The 24743-nt window shown below is 49.6% G+C and overlaps 1 protein-coding gene across 1 annotated transcript in view; it reads right to left on the bottom strand.

The window, feature by feature from the left end:
* Positions 1 to 21099, bottom strand: part of SNTG2 (syntrophin gamma 2) — a 178197-nt gene extending 157098 nt beyond the window's left edge. The window contains exon 1 of the mRNA XM_086699902.1: positions 20936 to 21099. Within this exon, the coding sequence (XP_086556028.1) occupies positions 20936 to 21007 (72 nt within the window). The 5' untranslated portion in view covers positions 21008 to 21099. The remainder of the gene's footprint in view (positions 1 to 20935) is intronic.
* Between the last annotated feature and the right edge of the window lie 3644 nt (positions 21100 to 24743).

The following is a 24743-nucleotide window of genomic DNA, read 5'->3' as shown; positions in this document are numbered from 1 at the left end:
TGTGCCGGCAAACTGTGCAGCCCGTGCTGTCTCTTTTCTAGTGTGACTGAAGAAAACTCCTTACGAGGAGCAGGTAGATTCACATCAACCCTTGTTACATTCTGATAACAAAACCTCCGCTCTGCCATAATACAATCAGCACCGGAGTGCGGACGTCAGGTGCAGCTGTAAGAGCTACAAACTGGACGTTCCTCTGCGGTCAAGCAAGTAGTGTCTCTGGGTGACGTCACCATAACCTCAACTTTGGCAATGGGGTCTGTCTGCTGCCCCCTCCTTGCCTTGCTCAGAATACATTTACATGTTCAGCACTGTCTCTTGTCCCAGGGATAAGGCAATGCCGTCCCACACTGCACACTACTGCTGGACGCCCACAAGGAAGAGACAGTTCCAAGAGGATGACATGTGTGTGTATGCACAAGTGTGTGTACATGTATGTGTGTATGTGGACACCTGCACGTGTGTGCAGGCACAAGTGTGTATGTGTGTACACGTACAAGTATGTGTGTGCAGGTGTGTATGTGCACAGGAATGGGTGTCGGTGCATGTGTGTATGTGTACGCATGGGTGTACATGCACAAATGTATATGTGCACGTAGACAAGTGCACGTGTGTATATGTGCATGTGGATATATGCACAAGAGTATATGGGTATGCATGTGTGTACGTGGACAAGCATAGCGTTTGATGCGTGTACATAAGCACACAAGTGTACATGTGAGTGTGCCTGTGTGTATGTGCACAAGTGTATATGTACACCCATGTGCAAACGTGCACAAGTGTGTGCAGGTGCGCTCATGTAGGCGTTCAAGTGCACATGTATATGCATGTGTGAATGTATACACGTGTGCGGGTGTGTGCAGATGTGTATATGTGCACGTGTGCATATCTGTGTGTATGTGCAGGCATATATGTGCACATGCGTATATGTGTGCAGGTGTGTGTATGTGCAGATATATATGTGCATATGTGCAGATATATGTGTATATGTGTGCACAGGTGTGTGTGCACGTGTGTATGCCTGTGTACCTGCATGTGTGTGCATGTGTGTTCCTTTCAAGGAAAACTAAGAGTATTTTCCTTTGGTGATGTCAAATATTAAAACAAGGTTTACTACACCATTTATTTTTTATTCATTAAAATGTAAATAACACTAGATCTGTGTATTTAATTACACTTTTATTGAGTAGCTCATGGAGCTAAAATATTTCAGGTAAACATCTAGAATATACAAGCTTTGTAGAAACCACTGTATTCTTGACAAAATAGATGATAAACTGACATTCCACTTTCTGACATTTGCTTTAAATATAAAACAGGATGGGAATGTCGATATTATTATCCAGAATTCTTTTCTCTCTTCTGGCAGCGACCCCGTGACTCAGGATTACCACATATCCTAATGGTACTAAATCTACTGGAAACAAAAATTTTTCCATGAATTATTAATCACGGGATGTTTCTAGGTCTACTATGAAAATCACCTCTCACTTGTTCACCTATAAAGAAGAATCACAAGGCTGAGCTGCAACTTGAAAACTTGATCTGACGCATTTAACACAGGAACACTTGGTCAGCCTGGTGTGTGTGCATGGTTAAGAATTAACTATTGATCTGATGATTCTGGATTTGAGACAGGTTTTATTTCAAACATACCAGTCAGCAGAAGCCACAGATGCTCAACAGAAAGCATAAAATTATAAAATAACCTAACCTGTGAAAATTTATTCCGTTAGAAATGTTGAATGGTGAGGGCGCCTGGGTGGCGCAGTCGGTTAAGCATCCGACTTCAGCCAGGTCACGATCTCGCGGTCCGTGAGTTCGAGCCCCGCGTCAGGCTCTGGGCTGATGGCTCAGAGCCTGGAGCCTGTTTCCGATTCTGTGTCTCCCTCTCTCTCTGCCCCTCCCCTGTTCATGCTCTGTCTCTCTCTGTCCCAAAAAAATAAGTAAATGTTGAAAAAAAAAAAAAAAAAGAAATGTTGAATGGTGATTAATAGCCACTTCGTAACAAAAAAGTGGCATGATTCTCTCTCATGTTATTTATCTAATACAACTGAAATCAAATTACCTTGTCTTTCTGTAAATTTCAGCACTAACTTTGTTCAAAGAAGAAACTCTGCACAGTAAACATCGCGTTAAGAGTGGAAAATCGCCTCGTCGCCTGTTGAAAGAAACCCACACGTCTGCCTTACTGGTGGGAATGATCTGTTCCTGGTCCTGCAGCTTTGAGAAAGGCAGGTATCTTCAAAAAGGAGAACAGAAAAAGACGACAGACAACGCGAGGTTTCCCTAAAACCATTTTCTGAAGAAGGTAATTTCTTAGCAGCAAAGGTGCTGGGTGTGTTTAAAGACACCCTCCGGTTTCCCAAAAGGCATCTTGGCAGATCATGGAGATGTGACACTTAACCCACGATCCCAAAGAGGCAACGGTCACAAAGAGGCTAACGGAATCCAGGCGCTCCGCGAGACGGGGCGGGTGGGTTCCTGTCCGTCCTTCCGGGCCAGGCAGATGCACGGCAGCCCTGCTTCCCCAGGGGCCACCGGCATCCGCACTGAGCCACCGGGAGTTTGCACCTGCTCCGCTAGATTCTCTCACGGAAGCCGTCCCTGTGCCAGCACAGGACAGCGGACTGCCGAATAGTCGGATGTCACAAGCTGTAATGAAACCCCTGGCAGCCTGAAATGAGCCGCGACGGTATTTACACCAGGGCGGTCCCCTCACGCGCAAAGTCAGGCCTCTTCTCCCCCCGGCCTCCCGCAGAGAGACCGTGTGCGGCCGACCGTCCAGTTTATGGTAACATTTTAACTCCATTTCAGTTCTTCCCGTGAAACTGAGTTAAGGAGAGAGGGGCCCCTGCCTTACTCATTTTTAAGTCCTCCATGCCTAGTCCTGAGCCTGCAACACACCAAGAGCTCAGTTTTCAAAAATGAGTACAGAACGCTGAAGGATCAAACCACGTCATCAAGCGTCTCCTTATAAATGATTTTGTAGACGAGGAAAGTCCACCCTGAACGAGATAAGGGGCCGACCCGCGCCTGCACGGCTCACTGGTGAGAGCGAGCCGGAAAGACCTAGGGTTCTCACCCAGCCCCACAGTAACAGCACTGTGACACCTCGTGCGTTCAGAATTTCGGGCTAATTTCACTGGTATGTGTTACTGGCACTGCACAATAAGAATATCTAAGGTTCAAAGCTGTTTTCCAAGGACCTTCAGCTCCGGCCCGCAGACTGCGCGTGCGGTTCTGCCTATGTCTGGAAGGAGGCTTGCTGGCTCATTCTGTGCAGCTGGGAGGACGCAGACTTCCCACCAGCAACAAGGGGAGGAGGAGGAATCGAATAAAACCTCAAAAAGCGATGGAAAGTAAAACTAGAATCCCACCACTCTTTCCAGAAAAAGGGGGCAGGGAAATAAGAGGTTTCGTACTAAAGACACCTTTATCACAGGAACCCCTGAGGATGGTCTAGAGGAAGAGTGAGCCCAGGAGGAGGTGCAGATAGAGAAGCAGGGAAGGTGTGGGGAGGGCTGGGGGAGGGAGAGAGGGTGTGGGGGAGGAGCGAGGGGAGGGATGGGTGAGGGGCAAGGGGAGCCACGACTGACCCCAGGACGCCTCACTTCTCACTTGGAAGTTAAATTCTCCAGATGGCGTTGAAATCCCACCTATACAGCTTGAGGTTCACGCCCCAGCAGGTGCCAGGCAGGTCCTGTCTGAGGGCAGATGGGGCCGCAAATCCACCTGGAGATGTCTCTCTTGTTCCTGTGGCCCCGATGAACTTCCGTAGATACAGACTCGGGGGACGACAAGGATGTCCCTGCACCCCCTCCTTCACCCCGCTGTCAAGGATGCGGCACCAGGATCGGAACAACCCACCGCAAACCCGCCTGAAGGATCGTAACTTGCGGGTGCACTTCTGACGCATGGGCACGATGGGACTGCGCCCGAGAACCGCGGGGAAATCGGCATTTGGTCCCTATGGGAGTATGACCCGTGGACAAGTGACTGCTACCAAGAGCTCCCAGGGGAGGGGCGTGGACCGGCCGGTACCGGTCCCCACACGGACAAACCGCGTCACCCTTACAACCCCCTCTCACGGGAGTAACCGTGCAAAGCCACATCTGATACGACACACGTGGCTGAGATTTGACCACCGAGCCGTAGTCTTTAATAAACTGAAAACTACTACTTTCTGACGAAGAATTTTAAAAAGCAAGATAAACGTCGTAGGTAAGAGGAGTTCAGGACCGGGAATCCTGGCCAGTGCAGACAAGGCACAAGGAGACAGGGGACGTTAGCCTGTCCGCCAGCAGGCCACAGGGAGGCAGGGAACGTTAGCCTGTCCACCAGCAGGCCACAGGGACCCTTGTCAGGGCTGCGCACACTGACTATGCTGGGGAAGGGCTGGGGATGGGCTCCGGTGGGGCCCAGTGGCCCTGCTCCTGTGGTCCAGGGCTGTCCCGTGTCTCCCGGGTGCTCTGTGCCTCCTTGAACCCCACGCCGGCTCAGCAGGAACAGCGTGAAACTCGTAGGGCCCCACGGGCCACACCGCCCACCCACCGAGCCACGCTCCTGGTGCGCCCGGCACATCCCAGTACCCACCTCTGGGACACAAGACAGGCTGTCAGACTCCTCCTGCCCCCCCCCCCCAATCCCACCTACGAAAACGGAAATTACAAAGCTAAGAGCATTTGATTCCACCCTGATGAAAACGAATCTGTGGGCTGCAATGGAATCTGATCAAGTGAAGATCAGGAAATAAATCCGATGCCTGAAGCACTCAATTTGCAAGGACGTGGGCTGGTCCTCACCTGAGTCAAAGGAGGAAGAGTAAAGAGACCTGTGCACCCTGCGCTTACAAGGTGGGTGACTCCTGCGGCCCAGGCGACCCTCACTTTTCTGGGGTTTGTGTCCTGCCCGGGTGGGAAGCTCCTCAGCTCACCTGCTCTTCCCTAGCTCCTAACTTTGTCCCCTTGGTTCTGCTCCGGGTTCTGTTAACCCAGCAGACTGTGTTCGATGTTTTCACGTCAAGCCAGTTTTAAATTCCAATATTATCCAACTTAGAAATTAATTTTTAAAAGTATAATTAAATCAGGGGTGCCTGGATGGCTGTCAGTTAACTGTCCGACTTCGGATCAGGTCAGGATCTCGTGGGATGTGGGTTCGAGCCCCGCATTGGGCTCTGTGCTGACAGCTCGGAGCCTGGAGCCTGCTTCGGATTCTGTGTCTCCTTTCTCTGCCCCCCTCCCCCATTCATGCCCTGTCTCTCTCTCTCTCTCTCTGTCAAAAACAAATAAAGATTAAATTTTTTAATATAATTACATCTGATCCATTAAGCTTTGTACGTCCCACTTTGCCCCATTTCGTTTCAGATGCCAGAATGAAGGTATTGCCTATACAAAGAGGTGACCTTACACGTGTGTTGTTTCTCTGTTATCGTTTGTTATTAGCACTTCAGAGCTGGACTCCAATTTCTTAAATCTTAGAGAAACACAACGGTTTTAGGTGAATATTATTCCGATATCCTAAACGTCAATTAAGGATGTTTGACATTGTCACCATATTAACATCAGAATATAAAATACGTATCTATTACTTGTATTATATCCAGAGAGTTAAAATAGGAAAAGAATTTTTTAAATAACTCTCTGGATTTTAAATGAACAAATTTCTTTTTAAAATGCCATTTATTTATTTTTCTTAATGTTTATTTATTTTGGGGGGGGGAGGTAGAGAGCATGAGAACAGGGGAGGGGCAGAGAGAGAGAGGGAGACACAGAATCTGAAGCAGGCTCCAGGCTCCAGCTGTCAGCACAGAGCCCAACATGGGGCTCGAACTCATGGACCTCAAGATCATGACCTGAGTTGAAGTCCGATGCTCAACAGACTGAGCCACCCAGGCGCCCCTAAAATGCCATTTATTTTGATTTCAACAGATTTTAGCTGTAAACCCTGGTTTCCATTGCATTTCAAATCCTAACAATCAATGTAGATAATGGTGACTTTGGAGATTTTTCTAGAAAAACTGTTAAGATGTTCACAAAACTTCAGTTGTTCAACCTCACTGAAATGTCGTATCTTTGCTGAATTAATAAATATGCCACGTTCATCTCCAAATCCTGTATTCCATATTTACCAGTCACCACTATGACAGAATACAGGATAAAAGTTAAAATACTTGATTGACAAATAGATATTTACAAGGAAAATGAAGGAACCTCTCTAAGAAATGAAAGATTATATTTTTCCAAATTTGTTAAACCACATATTTTATCATTTTAAACTGAAAATTGAAAATGTTTAAATATTTAATACTGAAAATAGGTCCTTAGAATATAGTTCCAAGCAAACTCAAAAGGGAAAATATTCTTTAAAAGCTTTAGTCCTCGAGAATTAATTGAAAATCATTTTTTAAAGATATGGGTATCTTCCCCAATTTTAAACTCAACTTACACATTTAATTTTTTTTTAAGCAAAGCCCAGCTTCAGGTGCAAACTTTGGAAACTGAATACTTGGTTGCATCCTCTCGGCATCGCGAGCATGCGTGTGTGCGCAGGCACCCAGATACTGCTGCCTTCTGTCTGACCTGTGAACTAGTCTCAGTTTGTAGTGGAGCCTCAGGTTTATTTTTAAGTTTCTTCATTTATTTTGAGAGAGAGAGCGAGCACAAGAGCGAGCGCATGTGAGGGGGGAGGGGCAGAGAGAGAGAATCCCAAGCAGGCTCCGCGCTGTCAGCACAGAGCCCAACTCGGGCTTGATCTCACCAACTGTGAGGTCACACCCTGAGCCAATCAAGAGTCGGACGCTTAACTGATGAAGCCACCCTGGTGCCCCAAGACCCAAGTTTAAAACAGGTGATTTAAAGGTAACAAATACTTGGAGACTAAAGAACATCCCACTAAAGAATGAATGGGCTAACCAAGCAGTTAAAGAGGAAATTAAAAAGTATATGGAAGCCAATGAAAATGATAACAGCACAACCCAAAACCTCTGAGACGCAGCAAAGGCGGTCATAAGAGGAAAGTATATAGCAATCCAGGCCTTCCTAAAGAAGGAAGAAAGATCTCAGGTACACAACTTAACCTTATGCCTTAAGGAGCTGGGAAAAGAACAGCAAATAAAACCCCAAACCAGCAGAAGACAGGAAATAACAAAGACAAGAACAGATATTATTGCTATCGAAACCAAAAAACAGTAGAACAGATCAATGAAACCAGAAGCTGGTTCTTTGAAAGAATTAACAAAATTGATAAACCACTAGCCAGTCTGATCAAAAAGAAAAAGGAAAGGACCCAAATAAATAAAATCAAGAATGAAAGAAGAGAGATCACAACCAACACAGCAAAAATAAAAACAATAATAAGAGAATATTATGAGCAATTATATGCCAATAAAATGGGCAGTATGGAAGAAATGGACAAATTCCTAGAAACATACACACTACCAAACCTGAAACAGGAAGAAATAGAAAATTTGAACAGACCCATAACCAGTAAGGAAATCAAATTAGTAATCAAAAATCTGCCAAAAAACAAGAGTCCAGGGCCAAATGGCTTTCCAGGGGAATTCTACCAAACATTTAAGGAAGAGTTAACACCTATTCTCTTGAAGCTGTTCCAAAAAATAGAAATGGAAGGAAAACTTCCAAACTCTTTCTATGAAGCCAGCATTACCTTGATTCCAAAACCAGATAGAGACCCCACTAAAAAGGAGAACTACAGACCAACTTCCCTGATGAACATGGATGCAAAAATCCTCAACAAGATATTAGCCAACTAGATCCAACAATACATTAAAAAAATTATTCACCATGACCAAGTGGGATTTATATGTGGGATGCAGGGCTGGTTCAATATCTGCAAAACAATTAACGTGATTCATCACATCAATAAAAGAAAGGACAAGAACCATATGATCCTCTCAATAGATGCAGAGAAAGCATTTGACAAAATACAGCATCCTTTCTTGATAAAAAACCCTCAAGAAAGTAGGGATAGATGGAGCATACCTCGAGATCATAAAAGCCATATATGAACGACCCAACGCTAACATCATCCTCAATGGGGAAAAACTGACAGCTTTCCCCCTAAGGTCACGAACAACACAGGGATGTCCACTCTCACCACTGTTATTCAACCTAGTATTGGAAGCCTTAGCCTCTGCAATCAGACAACACAAAGAAACAAAAGGCATCCAAATCGGCCAGGAGGAGGTCAAACTTTCACTCTTCTCAGATGACATGGTACTCTATATGGAAAACCCAAAAGATTCCACCAAAAAACTGCTAGAATTGATTCATGAATTCAGCAAAGTCGCAGGATATAAAATCAACACACAGAAATCAGGTGCATTCCTATACACCAACAATGAAGCGACAGAGAAATCAAGGAATTGATCCCATTTACAGTTGTGCCAAAAAACATAAAATACCTAGGAATAAAACTAACCAAAGAGGTGAAAAATCCATACACTGAAAACCACAGAAAGCTTATGAAAGAAATTGAAGAAGACACAGAAAAATGGAAAAAGATTCCATGCTCCTGGATAGGAAGAACAAATATTGTTAAAATGCCGATACTACCCAACGCAATCTACATATTCCATGCAATCCCTATCAAAATAACACCAGCATTCTTCACAGAGCTAGAACAAATAATCCTAAAATTTGTATGGAACCAGAAAAGACCCCAAATAGCCAAAGCGATCTTGAAAAAGAAAACCAAAGCAGAAGGCATCACAATCCCAGACCTCAAGCTATACTACAAAGCTGTCATCATCAAGACAGTGTGGTACTGGCACCAGAACAGACACTCAGATCAATGGAACAGAATAGAGAACCCAGAAATGGACCCACAAACGTATGGCCAACTCATCTTTGACAAAGCAGGAAAGAATGTCCCATGGAATAAAGACAGTCTTTTCAGCAAGTGGTGCTGGGAAAACTGGACAGCGACATGCAGAAGAATGAACCTGGACCGCTTTCTTACACCATCCACAAAAATAAACTCAAAATGGATGAAAGACCTCCATGTAAGACAAGAAGCCATCAAAATCCTCAAGGAGAAAGCAGGCAAAAACCTCTTTGATCTTGGCCGCAGCAACTTCTTATTCAAATCGTCTCCAAAGGCAAGAAAAACAAAGCAAAAATGAACTACTGGGACCTCATCAAAATAAAAAGCTTCTGCACAGCGAAGGAAACAATCAGCAAAACTAAAAGGCAACCGACAGAATGGGAGAAGATATTTGCCAATGACATATCAGATAAAGGGTTAGTATCCAAAATGCATAAAGAACTTATCAAACTCAACACCCAAAAAACAAAGAATCCAGTGAAGAAATGGGCAAAAGACATGGATAGACACTTCTCCAAGGAAGACATCCAGATGGCCAACCGACACATGAAAAAATGCTCACTATCACTCATCATCAGGGAAATACAAATCAAAACCACAATGAGATACCACCTTACACCTGTCAGAATGGCTAACGTTAACAACTCAGGCAACAACAAATGTTGGCGAGGATGCGGAGACAGAGGATGTCTTTTGCAGTGTTGGTGGGAACGCAGGCTAGTGCAGCCACTCAAAAAACTAAAAATAGGGGTGCCTGGGTGGCTCAGTTGGTTGAGCACCGGCTTCAGCTCAGGTCACGATCTCACGGTCCATGAGTTCGAGCCCCGCGTCGGGCTCTGTGCGGACAGCTCAAAGCCTGGAGCCTGTTTCGGATTCTGTGTCTCCCTCTCTCTCTGACCCTCCCCCATTCATGCTCTGTCTCCCTCTGTCTCAAAAATAAATAAACGTTAAAAAAAAATTTTAAAAAAAACAACTAAAAATAGAACTACCCTACGACCCAGCAATTGCACTACTAGGCATTTATCCATGGGATACAAGTGTGCTGTTTTGAAGGGGCACATGCACCCCCCCCCATGTTTATAGCAGCACTATCAACAATAGCCAAAGTATGGAAAGAGCCCAAATGTCCACTGATGGATGAACAGATAAAGAAGATGTGGTCTATAGATACAATAGAGTATTACTCGGCAGTCAAAAAGAATGGAATCTTGCCATCTGCAACTACGTGGATGGACCTGGAGGGTATTATGCTAAGTGAAATTAGTCAGAGAGAGACAAAAATCATATGACCTCACTCATACGAGGACTTTAAGACACAGAACAGATGAACACAAGGGAAGGGAAACAAAAATAATATAAAAACAGGGAGGGGGACAAAACAGAAGAGACTCATAAATAAGGAAACAAACTGAGGGTTGCTGGAGGGATTGTGGGAGGGGGGATGGGCTAAATGGGAGAGGGGCACTAAACAATCTACTCCTGAAATCATTGTTGCACGATATGCTAACTAATTTGGATGTAAATTTTTAAAAATTAAAAATAAAATAAAAAATAAAAATAAAATAAAATAAAATAAAATAAAATAAAATAAAATAAAATAAAATAAAATAAATCGGGTGATTTAAGGAGATATCCACATATCCCCTCCCAATTTCTGATGTTCCGATTCCTGTTGTTTTGTTTTCCTTTCACATGACATGACCAAAGGTCCATTTCTGCAGGGTGCACACAGGAGGGAGGCCGCTGCTGTGGGCACCCAGAGTGTGGGTCCACAACAGATGCCCAGGGCTGCAGCCAGCAGCTGGGTGGTGTGGACACGACCTCCCCAGGGTTGGGGGCCCTGGAGGAGCTCCCCCAGAGCATCAGCAAATGTAACAACTACGGACCTACTTCTGAAGCTGCAGGTCTGTGCTCAGATTCCCTTGCAAACTGTATTCTTTTTTTTTTTTTTTTTTTTTTTTTTACTTATTTTTGAAACAGAGAGAGACAGAACATGAGCAGGGGAGGGGCAGAGAGAGAGAGAGAGGGAGACACAGAATCTGAAGCAGGCTCCAGGCTCCGAGCTGTCAGCACAGAGCCTGACACGGGGCTTGAACTCACAAACCACGAGATCATAACCTGAGCCGAAGCTGGAAGCCCAACCAACTGAGCCACCCAGGCGCCCCACAAACTATTCTTTACTGAAGGTGTGTCAGTGTCCCAGCTTGCTGTAACAAAATTGTCACAAACTTGGTGGTGCAAAACAAGAAGGCCATCTTCCCAGTCTTTGAGGGCCTCAGTACAAAATGAAATCAGAGGCTCGCCTCTCTCCCAGCTCCCAGGCTCGAGGCCGCATCCGGGTCTCTGTCTCCCCATTCACCTCCCCTCTGCTCCGTGCATCTGTCCCCCTGCCCCCCACCCCGAACACAGGTACTCACACTTAAGTGTCCGCTCAAATAATTCAGGACAAGCGTCTCCTTTCAAGACCCCTCTCTGAATCCCACCTTTGGCCATATGACTTTCCAGGGATTCTTAGGGCATAGGTGTATCTTCTTGGGAACCACCACCCAATCCACTACAGAAGACACATTGGGCGATTGGAAAATCACAGGCAAAACCCTAAATATGCTGAGTAACGTCCTAAACAAACCTTCTGACCGAGAAAAGCCCATTACGATTAGTCCTAACACACAAACTCCTGGGGCAGCATTCCAGTGGAAACAGCGACTGTCGGGAGTGTGTAGTTACAGAGCCATCTGGCACTGCGTTGTTTTTTCTAGCGAGGAAAGAAGGATCGTGTTGTGCCTCTGACGGTAGATGATGCTGTGTGTAAATTCCACGTTACAACATATTACACAGTTATGTGGTCTCATTAAGACAAAACCTGCAAACCACACAAGATCAAAGTTTGGGCCCTATGTTCTCAGGATAGTGACACAGTAAAAATTAGGAATACAAATCGCCTAAGACATCATAGTCGTACTATGATAATGACTCACCTTTAATGAAGCCTGCCTAATAATAATAGTAAAAACGTGTGAAGTTGTTACTAGTACCCCCATTACACACTTCCCAACACAGTCGTTTACGAACGGGGCCATCGTAGAACCTTGTAATGTGGGCGCTGTGATTCTCCCCACCTTACTGGTGAGCCACAGAGAAGTTCAGTAACCCACCCCAGTCACACAGAAATCGGCCCCTGAGCTTTGTGCTCTCAGTCCTTCTGGTATGCTAGCCTAGAACGCAGAAACAGCCAGAATAGTGGACCAGGAGAGGTGCCCAAAGGACAAGCATACAAAGAATAGGTTGCAAACTAAAACAACTTGAGCTAGACTAGGTTAACACAAAACAAACTGTGGCCCCAGGGTCAAGGACTCTGACGTGCAAGCCTATGAATGATGCACAGCTCACACTCCACAGAGAGCAGAGATTGCACATTAAGGGAAAAGTTCTTACTTAAGTTCAGACCACTTGGACCTTGGGTCTCACTCTGCCCACTAGAAAGAAGCAGGCGTTTGCTGAGACACCAGAGCCCCTCACGGGCCTCCACTCACAGCTCTGCCTTTTCCACCTCGATGTGGAGGGATTCTGCTTAACCCCTGAGAACCTACTGCCCCAGCGGGTAACGCCTCTGCTCCGTGACCCGAAAACACTGGGTCTGGGGAGGAAGCCTGCTCTGTGTGTGAAAACCTTCAGACCCTGGGTCTGGACTTTTCCCTCCACGCCGGCTGGGGAGTAAAACAGAAATGTGGGCTCTAAGAGACTCCCCCTAAAGAGCTCTGAAACCTGGGGTATGTGGGAAGAATGCATGTGAATGTGTGTGTATGTGCATGGGGGGTGTGCATTGCATGTGCAAGGTGTATGTGTCTGGTGTCTGTACGTGTGTGTGTGCGGTGTTTGCTGTGTGTGTGCACATGTGTGCATTTTCTGTGGTGTGTGACATCTGTGTGCACGTGTGTGTGTGATGCATATGCATGTGTGATGTGTGCACATGTGACGCGTGCAGTATGTGTGGTACGTGTGCACAAGTATGTGATGTGTGCACGCACATCTGTGGTGTGTGTACTCTGTGCATGTGTGATGCATATGCACACTGTGGTGTGCACACGTGTGTCACATGTGTGTGCACCTACACACGGCACCCGCACTCCTGCCCCTCCCCCAGAGTCCCCACAGGCACCACGTCCGGCGCGCCTGCCCCGAATCCGAGCCACTCCCGGCTGCACCTGTGCTGACCGTCCCCGCAGCTCCCACGTACCGTCCCCCCATCCGTGCATCCGTCTCAAGTGTCTGGGCCACAGCTCTGGGACTGTCCTGCACGCGTAACGACCACACCGGGTAACACAGGGGTTCCTCTGTGCTGGCACATGCCTCTTCCCCTTACGATGCCCACGAAGACTGGCCACCACGTGTCACATGTTCACTCCGCAAACCCTGACCTCCACCTCTCCAGAAGGCCCCTGAGCACACTGCCCCCCACGGCCCAGGGAGGAGCCCCAGGAGGATGCGGGGGACTCCCTTCCGCTGTGGTGCTGGCTCGACCCAGCACCTCTGCCTGGACCTCTCTGTTTCTGCCTCCGATTCCAGCACAGACACTGTCCTGTAAGTGATGTGTGTGTGTGTGCACGGGTGTAACATTTACACCCACAGAGCCCTTCTCCAGAGGACACGCAATTCTCCTGCCGCCACGTGCCCATTCCCCAGGAAATCCTTGAGCCTGGGAGGACCCACGTGGTGCCAGCTTCCCGGGCCACCCTCCGTCTGCTCCCTCCTCTGCAGGAAGCCTGGCGTCTCTGGCATTTCTCGTGACACACGGGGAGAAGTGGGTATTTCTCTACCTTGCTACGCAAACCATGAAACTTTTAGGAGTAAGACCAGACTTGGATTTCTTTCATCAAGATAACATGGGCCCGTGATGATGCATCGACACCGCACGCCTTTCTAGAAGGACTGCTTCTAACTCATCGGGTTCTGAATGTCCTGGGGTTTACGGCACGAGAGGTAATTTTATATTTCTCAGTCCGTGACACTTAGGGAAAATGGGTGATGGGCACTGAGGAGGGCACTTGTTGGGATGAGCACCGGGTGTCGTGTGTAAGCGATGAACCACGCTTACACTCTCAAAGCCAAGAGCACACTGCATACAGTATGTTGGCCAACTTGACAATAAGTTATCAAAAATAAACAAATAAACATTTGAAAAGATAATTACAATGAGCCATTTGGTAAAGTACACCTATCTGAAGAGAAATCATTAAGGGTAATATTCAGCAGGATAGAAACGAGAAACAGAATAAACTATATTTTACCATTAAGAGTTCTACTCATTTGTTGGGGCGCCTGGGTGGCGCAGTCGGTTAAGCGTCCGACTTCAGCCAGGTCACGATCTCGCGGTCCGTGAGTTCGAGCCCCGCGTCGGGCTCTGGGCTGATGGCTCAGAGCCTGGAGCCTGTTTCCGATTCTGTGTCGCCCTCTCTCTCTGCCCCTCCCCCGTTCATGCTCTGTCTCTCTCTGTCCCAAAAATAAATAAACATTGAAAAAAAAAAAAATTTTTAAAAAGAGTTCTACTCATTTGTCAAAGCGATGTTAGAATGTTGCTAACACAAAAATAAAAGGTGCGATTTTACTCAAACCCAAAACAGCTAATGATAAATGTAAAATAAATTCTCAGCATAAAGGCCAGAATCAGAACTTCTCCCTCCCACTCACAGAATCACACCCGGACGCAGGTATGTACATGATCAGGAGGGCGTGTGCTTGTCAGCGGCTATGCTCCGCGTATACGAGCAGCCAAGTCTTCTGGCTCTTTCTAAGAGAAAGGGAAATACTCGCATTCGCTCCTAAACAGCATCACTGGCCAAGCTGCAGACATGCCTTTCTAAAGGCAATCATGACTTAGGTTGGTTCAAATCGTAACCTGGCCGTTGTAACAAGGCCCACGCGGCCTAGGAGCACCGACCGTGTGGATGGGAACGAGGCCCACAAGGCCTGGGAGCATCGAACGCCTGGACGGAGCCGGGGCTTCGGCCGCAGGAGAGGAGGGAGCGGCCATCAGGGAGGAGCAGGGCTGCCGCAGCCACTGGGAATTAGCAGAGCTAACGGGAGGCTGGGACTGAGGTGAGGGTTGGGATGCAGCATGAGCAAAGGGTCTGAGGCAGCCAGAAGGAACATGGGTGCCTCCAAAGCTTCAGAGGGCAGGGTCTGGACACTGCCATGTGCTCTGTGGGTGGTGCTATATGACTCTCTGACACAAAAACACAGAAAGGCAACCGGGTTTCAGGACTGAGATTATGAGACTGGTTTGGGGGATGGTAACTGAAGAGCCAGGCCACAGACACAGAGGTCTGAGCTGAGTGGCTGAGGACACAGCCTGGGGGTGCCAGTGGTGTCCAGTGTCCGGGTGGTGGGTACCCTAAGCAGGGGGAGGTTACCCCGGAAGGCTAACGGAGGGCTGGTCACCCAAAGACCCCAAGGAGGAAGGGGTGAAGCAGAGGCTGTGATGTGGGACAGGGGTGTGTCCGGAGGGAGCTGGAAGCCACTGCTGCTTCCCACAGGCTGAGGTCTGGGGACCCACAGGGCCCTCGTGTCTCAGGGACGGAGGCTGAGCACAGAGGCAGCTGTGGGCAGCGCTCAGACTGAGGGAAAGACGGCACAGGGCTCAGGCCCCCTTCATCTCGTAGTTCTGTTTTAGAAAGGGAAGCCGGCTTCCCCATTAGAGAACGTTCCAGAGCCCTTGCGTTCAGTTTCCGGAAGCTCGTCCTCCAAGGTTTGCTGTGAACACTGCTAACCATAAAGTACTTATTTTCCGTGGAAGGGGTTATAATTTTTGATAGGAATAACTGAGAGTTATGTCACACTTTATAAATACAGATTATTTTTCTAAATGCTAACTCAAAGAATAAAAACATTCTCATATGGAATTTGGGTGCATTTCTGTGGTTACATTTTTACCAACAATAATTCATAAAACAGACAATAAAATATCTGCCTGTCAGGAACATTCATTTTAGATGGGATTTAATTCTAACTGCAGTGTGTCATTTAAACCATTTTTGATTAAAACATAAATAATCACAGTTAATTCCTCATTAGTTAACTCCTCAATGCAATTACTAACCCGCTGGGTACCCGAGGGATGTCTGTCCTCCCGAGCTGGAGTCTAACAAAGATGCGTGAAAAATAAAGAGTGGATGTTAATGAGCATGACGGTATTTACGATGCTGAACTTGCACATTTTGTGTGACTGTTTCCATAATAGTGCAATTCAGTGCTGTAACAAAACGGTATCTGTCCAAATTTCAAAAGAGTTCAAAATAACTATCAAACCTAAGGAGAGTCAATGTCAAATGTCAACGGTATGGTCCGATTTATTCGTTCCCAACAACTAACAGGCGCGGCACCAGGCTCGTTAGAACCCAGCCCCGTCAGCCCGGCATTCCTTTAAGTGGAGACAGGTTTATTTCCCTAAATCTTCATTCTTTGCTTAATTAAGCATAGCTAATTAATAACATTTACAGGCTCTAAAACAGCAGACACTTTAGAAAACACAACTATTTTACCCAATAACTTTAGTTGAAAAATCACAAAATCATAACTGTTCGGCATCAAAGCAGATGTGGGATCAGCACGGTCCGGAAGGGCGGGCTTCAGGGGCGAGGGGTCAGGCCTCACGGCTCTGGGTCCCCAAGAGCAGGGAGGTTTAGTCTTTGACACAGAAGTAGGAGAGGTCGAGCCGCTTCAGTGTGGGCACGGACTGGGGGGACAAGTGACATCTACTGTTCACTGGAAAGAATCTGAAGCCTTTCATCCAAAACCACCGCCTGGACGACAGGACGAGGTGACCAGCCTGAGGGTAACCACAAGTACCGGCCCCTTTAAAATGCAAATACGTTTCTTCTGGACCTTCTCAGGCATTTTTCACCCTTCCTTATCTCAGTAAAATACCTGTCGGTTCTATTTAAATAGCAGGTGCTGCCTTAGAGATTCAAAACCACCCTGGGCACCCAAACAGCACATTCTTCGGGTGAGACACCAGAGGGACGAACACCACCGGCTGTACGGCTGTACTCACTGGGGGGGGGGGGGGGGGGAGGGCCTGCCCCCTGCCAACAGGACACAGACAGCCATGGAGGGCTCCTCCCCTTCCGGAACTGTCCTTTCTGGGCCTGAGGTCACCAGGTGCTGCCCCCAGGGACAGGTAAGCTCTAGGGTCTGGGCGAAACGCCCACCCAAGTTAATTCCTCCTCAGCCAAGAGCACAGACTCTCCTCCCTCCTTCCCGTCAGAAAGGAGCCAGGAGCCCAGGAGCCCGAGTAAGTGAGTCCTTCCCTGATGGAATACAGTCAGCCTCTCCCAACGCAGGTCTCAGGGGCATCCTGGGAAGCGGAGCTACTTAAAGTTGGGAGTTTTAAAATCCAGGTCTCTGTTCAGGTGTCAGACGGACCTGCTGCTGTAAAAGGTTGTCGTCCCGCGTCGTATGTTTGGGAAACAAGGCGATTTCAACCTCTGGGGTTTTCGATAAATAAGCATGTTTCTAACTCGGATCTTGTTAAAATGTTCACTGGCAATTACATCTCCTGATAAAATCTGATTCCTCATTTTAAATTACGTGAATCTCGCTTATGATGTCACAGACCTCACCAGAAATTCCACAGTTGAAACCAAAGATGAGTCAGCAAGGAGAAGAAACACGTAACAAAAGCATAAAACGAAGGGACCGCCTTGCCGGGGGTGGGGGTGGGGGGTCGCACGCGTACATGACCTCCCACAGTAATTCTCATCTCTAATTACCAACCGCACGTTTAAGCGACCTGTTCTCACCTTTCCAGGGGCAAGCTCATCGCACACAACAGCAGGCGCGCTGCTGGCCCACGCGGCTTCGTGCTTCCAGCCCCTTGGACTGGACAGTGTTGCTATTAGGGCACCCAGAATGTGCTCTCGGCACCAACCGCCAGCAGCAGCCTTGGACCCTAGAAGCAGAGCACACTCTTCCACTGCACTGCTGCTTCTCGAGCAATGCACTTCAGCAGGGGTGGGGGGTGGGGGAGCCGGGGTCCAGCAATGCACTTTAGCAGGGGTGGGGGGTGGGAGAGCAGGGGTCCAGCAATGCACTTCAGCAGCGGTGGGGGGTGGGGGAGCCGGGTCCAGCAATGCACTTCAGCAGCGGTGGGGGGTGGGGGAGCCGGGGTCCAGCAATGCACTTCAGCAGCGGTGGGGGGTGGGGGAGCCGGGGTCCAGCAATGCATTTAGCAGGGGTGGGGGGTGGGGGAGCCGGGGTCCAGCAATGCATTTAGCAGGGGTGGGGGGTGGGGGAGCCGGGGTCCAGCAATGCATTTAGCAGGGGTGGGGGAGCCGGGGTCCAGCAATGCATTTAGCAGGGGTGGGGGGTGGGGGAGCCCGGGTCCAGCAATGCACTTTAGCAGGGGTGGGGAGGTGGGGAGCCAGGGGCCCTCGCACCTGTACTGGCAGAACCCAGAGGGAGCAGACCATGGAACAGCTATGGAAAAGGGACTGCAAAGGAAGAGACATTCACGTTTGGCCAGGTTCCCACGATTCAAGCAACCAGTCCTTGCAAAGATTGTGCTGCATTTGTGACTTCCGAAAAAATATCTGCCACTAGAAATATAATGCGCTTAAAACAAGTTTCTTTTCTGTCATCAATCTTTCTCATCAGAAGCACGGAGTTCCTTCCTTAACAGAAAGGATGGAATAGCTATGCAAATTCAATGACATTACGTAAAGTTACTGACACAAAAATTCGTAATTCTGCGTGGCTGTCTGGACCCCAATCATCCCAGTAAAAATTAATGACCATCCAACACGTATAGTGCCGTTTCCCATACCTAAGCCATGATTACACGCTCTGGATGCTCATGTTTTTAAAGATAACATGTAAACGGGATACTTAGATGGGTTTAAACAGAGAGGAATCTGAAGCTTCTCCTACACTGCAGCCCAGTGGAGCACTGAGAACAGCTTGCTGTTTATGTACCCAAAGTTATGATTCTCGCCCTTACCACGCTGTCCATCACGATTCTAATATTTGGCCTCCAATCCTAACAAGAGCTTACTTGCAAGTATAATTCACATAGGTTGTATCATATAATCAAGGCTCTTCTTACAAAGAAAGCACTAATCACATCTAATGCAAACTGGTGAATAGACTCCATCTCGACTAGCACAGCCCAAATTTAGCACCTTAGAGGAATCAACACTTGGCACAGTGGAGACTACTCATCGGGCGACTTGCAGTTGATACAGTTTTTAAAAGCCAAAGTCACTGCCAATAATTCATCAACTGAGTCAATGATGATAAATCCACTCGATTCTTCCACTACAAGAGCAATGGTTATAAACAGGACTTGTTGGAAAAATACCTCAAGGAAAACGTACAATTCTAACCATGGGGGGAATCGCTTTAAAATTCGAAGCAGCACTAAAACGAAAGCTTCTGGCTCGAGCGTCTGTATTTCCTTAAGCAGTTTACTGCCACTTACTACAAGCACATCTTGTCGGGTTTAATCGCCACCCGCAGTGGCTGGAGAGCGGTTCATGTCACAAAGTACTTGAAAAATACACACAGAACTTTACCTGGGATGGAGTTTTAAGATTTTGTAAACAATATCCCAGAAATGCATAACGTGATGGAAAAGGCATCTATTCACAGATTGAGAAAAAACAATCATAGTTACTACTCCTGCCCTAGTTCAGAAGCATCAGGACCCGTGACCATCTCTGAAAACACTTGTCAGGTACCCCTAAAAGTACAGCCAGTGTATCCTGGGTTCTCACCGGCGTCCACGGGGTGAGGGGACGTGGGGGCGAGCCCCACAGGGGTGCTGCTGTGACACCTGCATGAACCACTTCAGTGTCTCCAGAGAGCCTCCTGAGGCTCCTGATAATCCGCTGCTTTCCTAAACTGTTTCCAGGAAGCTCGGTTATGCTGTGGGTGGCAACTTGAAGGCCTCCAAGAACTTTCCGTTTTTGTTTGTGCCAACATTTCTGTTTTCTGTCAATAGTTCAGCTATTCAAACATACGAAGCTGGAAGGGGGTTTGTTTGAACCAAGGACTGGAATAGAGGGTCCCAACAGCGTCCATGTTCCAAATCCGAATACGGCGCACGGGGCTGTGGGTGTCCCCGGCACCGGAGAGACAAAGGGGTACGGGGCGGGGGCAAACTGGGACCGACCCCCACCCGGCCGCAACCGGGACGCGGGCCCCCGGGCCCCAAACCCCGGGACCCGGAGTCGCTCGCACGAAGGAACCAGCCAACCCCAAACGCCCGATTCTGGAAAATCCCCGTTCCCATGGCCCAGGGCGCCCCCGCGCTTCCTGCCAGCCCTTCGGGACGTCAGACACCAAATCCAGTTTCCAGCCGGGGTATTGGGGTGCGGACAGAGAGAGGCGGCCAGGAGGTGAGCGCCCACTGTGGCCGAGGTCCCCGAGCCCGCCCACCGGCACCGGCTGCTCCAGATGACAGAGAAGGAAGGGGGAGGGTGTGGGAGGGGGCGCGGGGGGCGGAGGGAGACTCGCGGAGGGGAGGGGTAAGACAAGGAGTGCGGGAAGGGGTGCGCGGAGAGGACTGGGCGCTGAAAGGCTAGGTGGGTGCGGGGAGGGGAAGGGGCGCGGGAGGGGAAGGGGCGCGGGGAGGGGAAGGGGCGCGGGGGGCGGAAGGGGACTCGCGGAGCGGAAAGGCTAAGAGAAGGGGTGCGGGAAGGGGAGCCGAGGGTAAGGGGGCGGGAAGGGGAAAGGACGTGGGGAGAGGAGGGGAAGGGGTGAGCAGAGAGGACAGGACACTGGAAGGCGAGGCGGGAAGGGGATGGCGAGGCGGGGAGGGGAAGGGGCGCGGGAAGGAGTGCGCGGAGAGGACTGGGCACTGGAAGGCGAGGCGGGGAGGGGAAGGGGCGCGGGGAGGGGAAGGGGCGCGGGAAGGGGTGCGCGGAGAGGACGGGGCACTGGAAGGCGAGGCGGGGAGGGGAAGGGGTGCACGGAGAGGACGGGGCGCGGGTAGGCGAAGGGGCGCGGGAAGCCGAGGTGGACGCCGGCGGGCGAGGGGCACCGAGTGGGGGACGGGGAGCGGGGTAGCGGAGGGGCGCCGAGGGGCCGCACTCACCCGCGCGGGCTCCAGCAGGTGGTCGGGGCGGCCGCTGGGGGCGGCGGGGGGCGGCGGGCCGTGCGCGCTCATGGCCGCCCAGCGCCGGGGTCCCGCGCCAGCGTCCGAGGGTCCCGCGGGCGGCTGGTCCGCGCCCCTCCCGGGCTCGGCGGCAGGGGGAGGGGCGTTCCTCGCTCCGCCCACGTGGGCCCGCCCCCGGGGGGAGGGGCGCGCTGCGTTCCGGGTGGGCGGGGTTGGCGCACGGGCGGGGCAGGGGCACGTGGCGCTCCCGCTGGGGTGGAGGGGCAGGGGTCCGAGGCGGAGCGGGCGTACGGGCCCCGGGCCGGGTCGGGCCGGGGGAGCGCATCCGGCTGGGGTCGGGAAGGGGCACTAGGGCCGCACGGGGGGCGGGAAGGGTGGGAGAGCTTGGATGCTCCGCTCCCTCGGGCGCGAGGCGAGCGCCCCCACCCCGGGCTGGGCGCCCCTTCGCGTCCTTCTCCAGGGTGTCTGATTGGGGGGCTCCCCTCCGCGCTCCCCGCCCTCACTCGGTACAGCCCCGCTGCATTTCGGGTCCCTGGGGACCCACCACCCCACCCCACCCCCGTGCCGTCGCCGGTCTCCCCGCAGGTGACGTGGGACCCCGGGGACCGTCCCGCGAAGGAAAGCGCGCGGAAGCCTCGGCTCTTCCCCAAGCACTCGTCCAGCCCGAACCCGGGGGTCACCGCTCCGTGGCGCCCCGGCCTCCCCGCCCTGGGCCCAGTCGGGAGTCCGGTCCCAGCCCCCAGCCCGGGGCTCCGCGGAAATGGTTCTCGGCCGGTAACACTGGCGGTGTAGGCCCAAACACTCCTCGTTTAAATGCAAATGTGGATTTGAGACACATTTGGGGAAGAAACGCAAAAACACAAGGCCCCGAACCTGTAAAGAAGCAACCAAGTGTCTTCCTCCCTTTCTGAGCCCCACGTGCCGGCCGCTCGCGGGCCCTGCTGGGCGGAGCCTGCATACGAGGGGCTCTTCCTGCCCGGGATCCCCCTTCCTCTCGCTGCCCAGGCCTGGAAGAGCCCCAAGCTAAGTTCCTAGACCGCCTGACGGAGGAGGGCGGGGAGGGGGGGGGGGTATATACTGAACAAACATCAGATTCCAACCTGAGTTTTTTTTTCCAGCTTTACTGAGATGTACTTGACGTAACCCTGTGTACGTTTAAGGTGTATGTGGTGTTGATCTGATGCACTTCTATACTGCAGTGTGATCACCACCCTACCATTAGCTAAACCCTCCAGGTCACAAAATTGCCACTTCTTTCTGGTGGTGAGAACACTTAAATCTCTACTCTCTCACCAACGTTCAAGTGTGGAGTACAGTATTAACACCTGTAGTCACCATGCTGTTCATTAGACTCCCTACAACTCACTGCTCTCTGACCAGCGTGTCCCCATTTCCCACCCCCACCCCAGACCCCTCTTTGCTTCTTTTTAGATTCCACGGTGTGAGATTAGACAGTATTTCTCTTTCTATGTCTCACTTCACTGCACATAATTCCTCAAGGTCCATCCATGTTGCTGGAATTGGCGAGATTTCCTTCTTTCTCATGGCTGAATGATATTTCATCATATATATATGTATATATGCATATATACATATATATATATACATACAAACATACATGTTCATATACACCTATGCACAAATATGTGTCTACAGCATATATATCGTAGGTATGACATACGTACACGCACACACCCACATCTTCTCTATCCATATATACAACCACCGATGGACACAGGATCTCTCGGTATTCTGGCTGTTGTGAGTAACATTGCAGTACACGTGTGAGTGCAGAGATCTCTTCCATGCCCTGTCTTCACCTCCTTTGGTAGAGGGGTTGCCGGATCCTATGGTAATTCTATTTCTAATCTTGCCAGGAACCGAGGCACTGGTTTTCATAGCGGCCGCACCAGTTTACAACCTGTTTTGACTGCTGAGCAGGTCTGGGCTTCTAACCCAGATGCACAAAAAGAGCGAGACTTTCCAGAATTCTCTCTCCTTTGTATCCCATCTATCCTGTACAGAATATTGGAGCTTCTAACACTTCTGACACTCAGTGGCTTACTAGATAGAACATAAGCTCTTGAAACACAGAAATCTGGTCTTCTTTCTATCCCTGGCACGGTAGGCCCCAAGGAAAATAAGTGTCTTGGATGGACTGGCAAGGAATATTGTAGTACTTTTGTCCACAGCAAAATCTAGAATAAGGACGAGGAAGTATGAGAGAGCATTATTTGAAGTTGCATGTAAGAAAGCGTTTGCAAAGAGTGCAGAGTTTTCCCGGCTGCCGCCTTTGGAGCTCTGTCCCCCTTTTCCATCAGGGGCAGATCCTCAGTTGCATTTACAATTTACACAGTCCCCCGGTGTCTAACCAAGCTCTCAGTGTCTCTTCCACTGCACATCAGCTCGGTGGCCCCAAACACACAGGCCCCTGTCAGCCCCGCCTCGCCTCACACGGCCTGTGCCAACCTTGTCCTGGTCCTTGGCCTCTGCGTGTGGCCCCTATTCCTCCAGCAGCTCCGAGGACCGGGGGCAAAGCCACACAGGACACCACAGCTCCACCTCTGCTGTGGTTTCTTTTCTCGTGGCCTCAGTCTTTTCAAGTCCTGGTCATTTTGGTAGCATGGAGCTGAGGTTTCTATGTCCCCAGAGCTGTGGGAAGGCAGTTTCTATGTCCCCAGAGCCCTTGGACCGCAGCAGGCACTGAGCCTCCGTGAGCTCTGACACAGGAACCTCAGAAGCCCCCCTTCTCTCCCACGTCTCCAGCCAGCCCGACCCGGTCCTGCCGCTTCTTCTCCTCAGTCACAACTTACTCGTATTTGATTCAGCTTTTATACTTGCTCGATTTCGGAGGGATGATCAAATACAGGTTTCCCCAGCGTAGCTGCAAGCCGCAGACTCTTGTGTGGGTTTAAAACCATATTTGCTACAGAAGAGATATGTTTGTATACGACACAATTTCTTGGTGTTGTTTAAACTGTGAAAATTTTCTGGAGAGTAAAGAAAGTTTATTAGTTATTTAAGAAAAGAACATCATTTGTGATCGAGTAAGCCTTTCAAAACCGATACGTATATGAATCATGTCTGAAACTCACACACTGTTGTGGAAATGTGTTGATATTTATATGCTAAGGAGTTGAAGTGAATACTCTCTTTGAGGCTCTTTCGGGAAGACGGTAGTGTTACATTATAAAGAAAGGTGTGAGATCATCCGTGCTCACAGCTACTCAGAGAAAGGAAAAAGGAAAGGAGAGAAAGCAAAGGCTTCCACAGCAGGGGACCTGGATTATCATATGGAAATTTCTCCCAGGGCCTCTGGGGGCATCTGGGGGGTGGCCTCACCTCTCAGAGGACTTAGTCCCTGTGATAGCACCCTTGTCCACGGGCCCAAGTGAATGCCTAAAACTGTGTGAATCTTTGTATCTTTTGCCGCTTGTAGTTTGCGGTATTTTTTCAGTCACCGGGCTCAGCCGCTGTTGGCCGAGGGCTGCTCAGCGCTCAGCTGCTTCCGCAGATGCTGGGGTACGACTGACATAAGAGCGGTGGGTCCTCACGGGCGTCCAGCGGATCGCTGACGCAAGAGTACCTCCCTCCCCAGGGGCACTGCTGACGTTTTCTTACCCAGGTCATACAAATGTCCACAAGCGAGTTTCTTCACATACTCGTGTTAAGTATTTTTGAGAATGAATAAATGAGCGCACGACGCATTAAGTCACCATATCCTTACCTGAGTAAGATATTTGGAGAAGATATTAAAGAATATCTAGTAGGCACTGGAATATTCAAA

Source organism: Puma concolor, chromosome A3 (assembly GCF_028749965.1).
Source record: "Puma concolor isolate L17-30 chromosome A3, mPumCon1.1.hap2, whole genome shotgun sequence".
In the NCBI taxonomy this organism is placed as follows: domain Eukaryota; kingdom Metazoa; phylum Chordata; class Mammalia; order Carnivora; family Felidae; genus Puma; species Puma concolor.
This window is presented reverse-complemented; position numbering and strand designations above follow the sequence as displayed.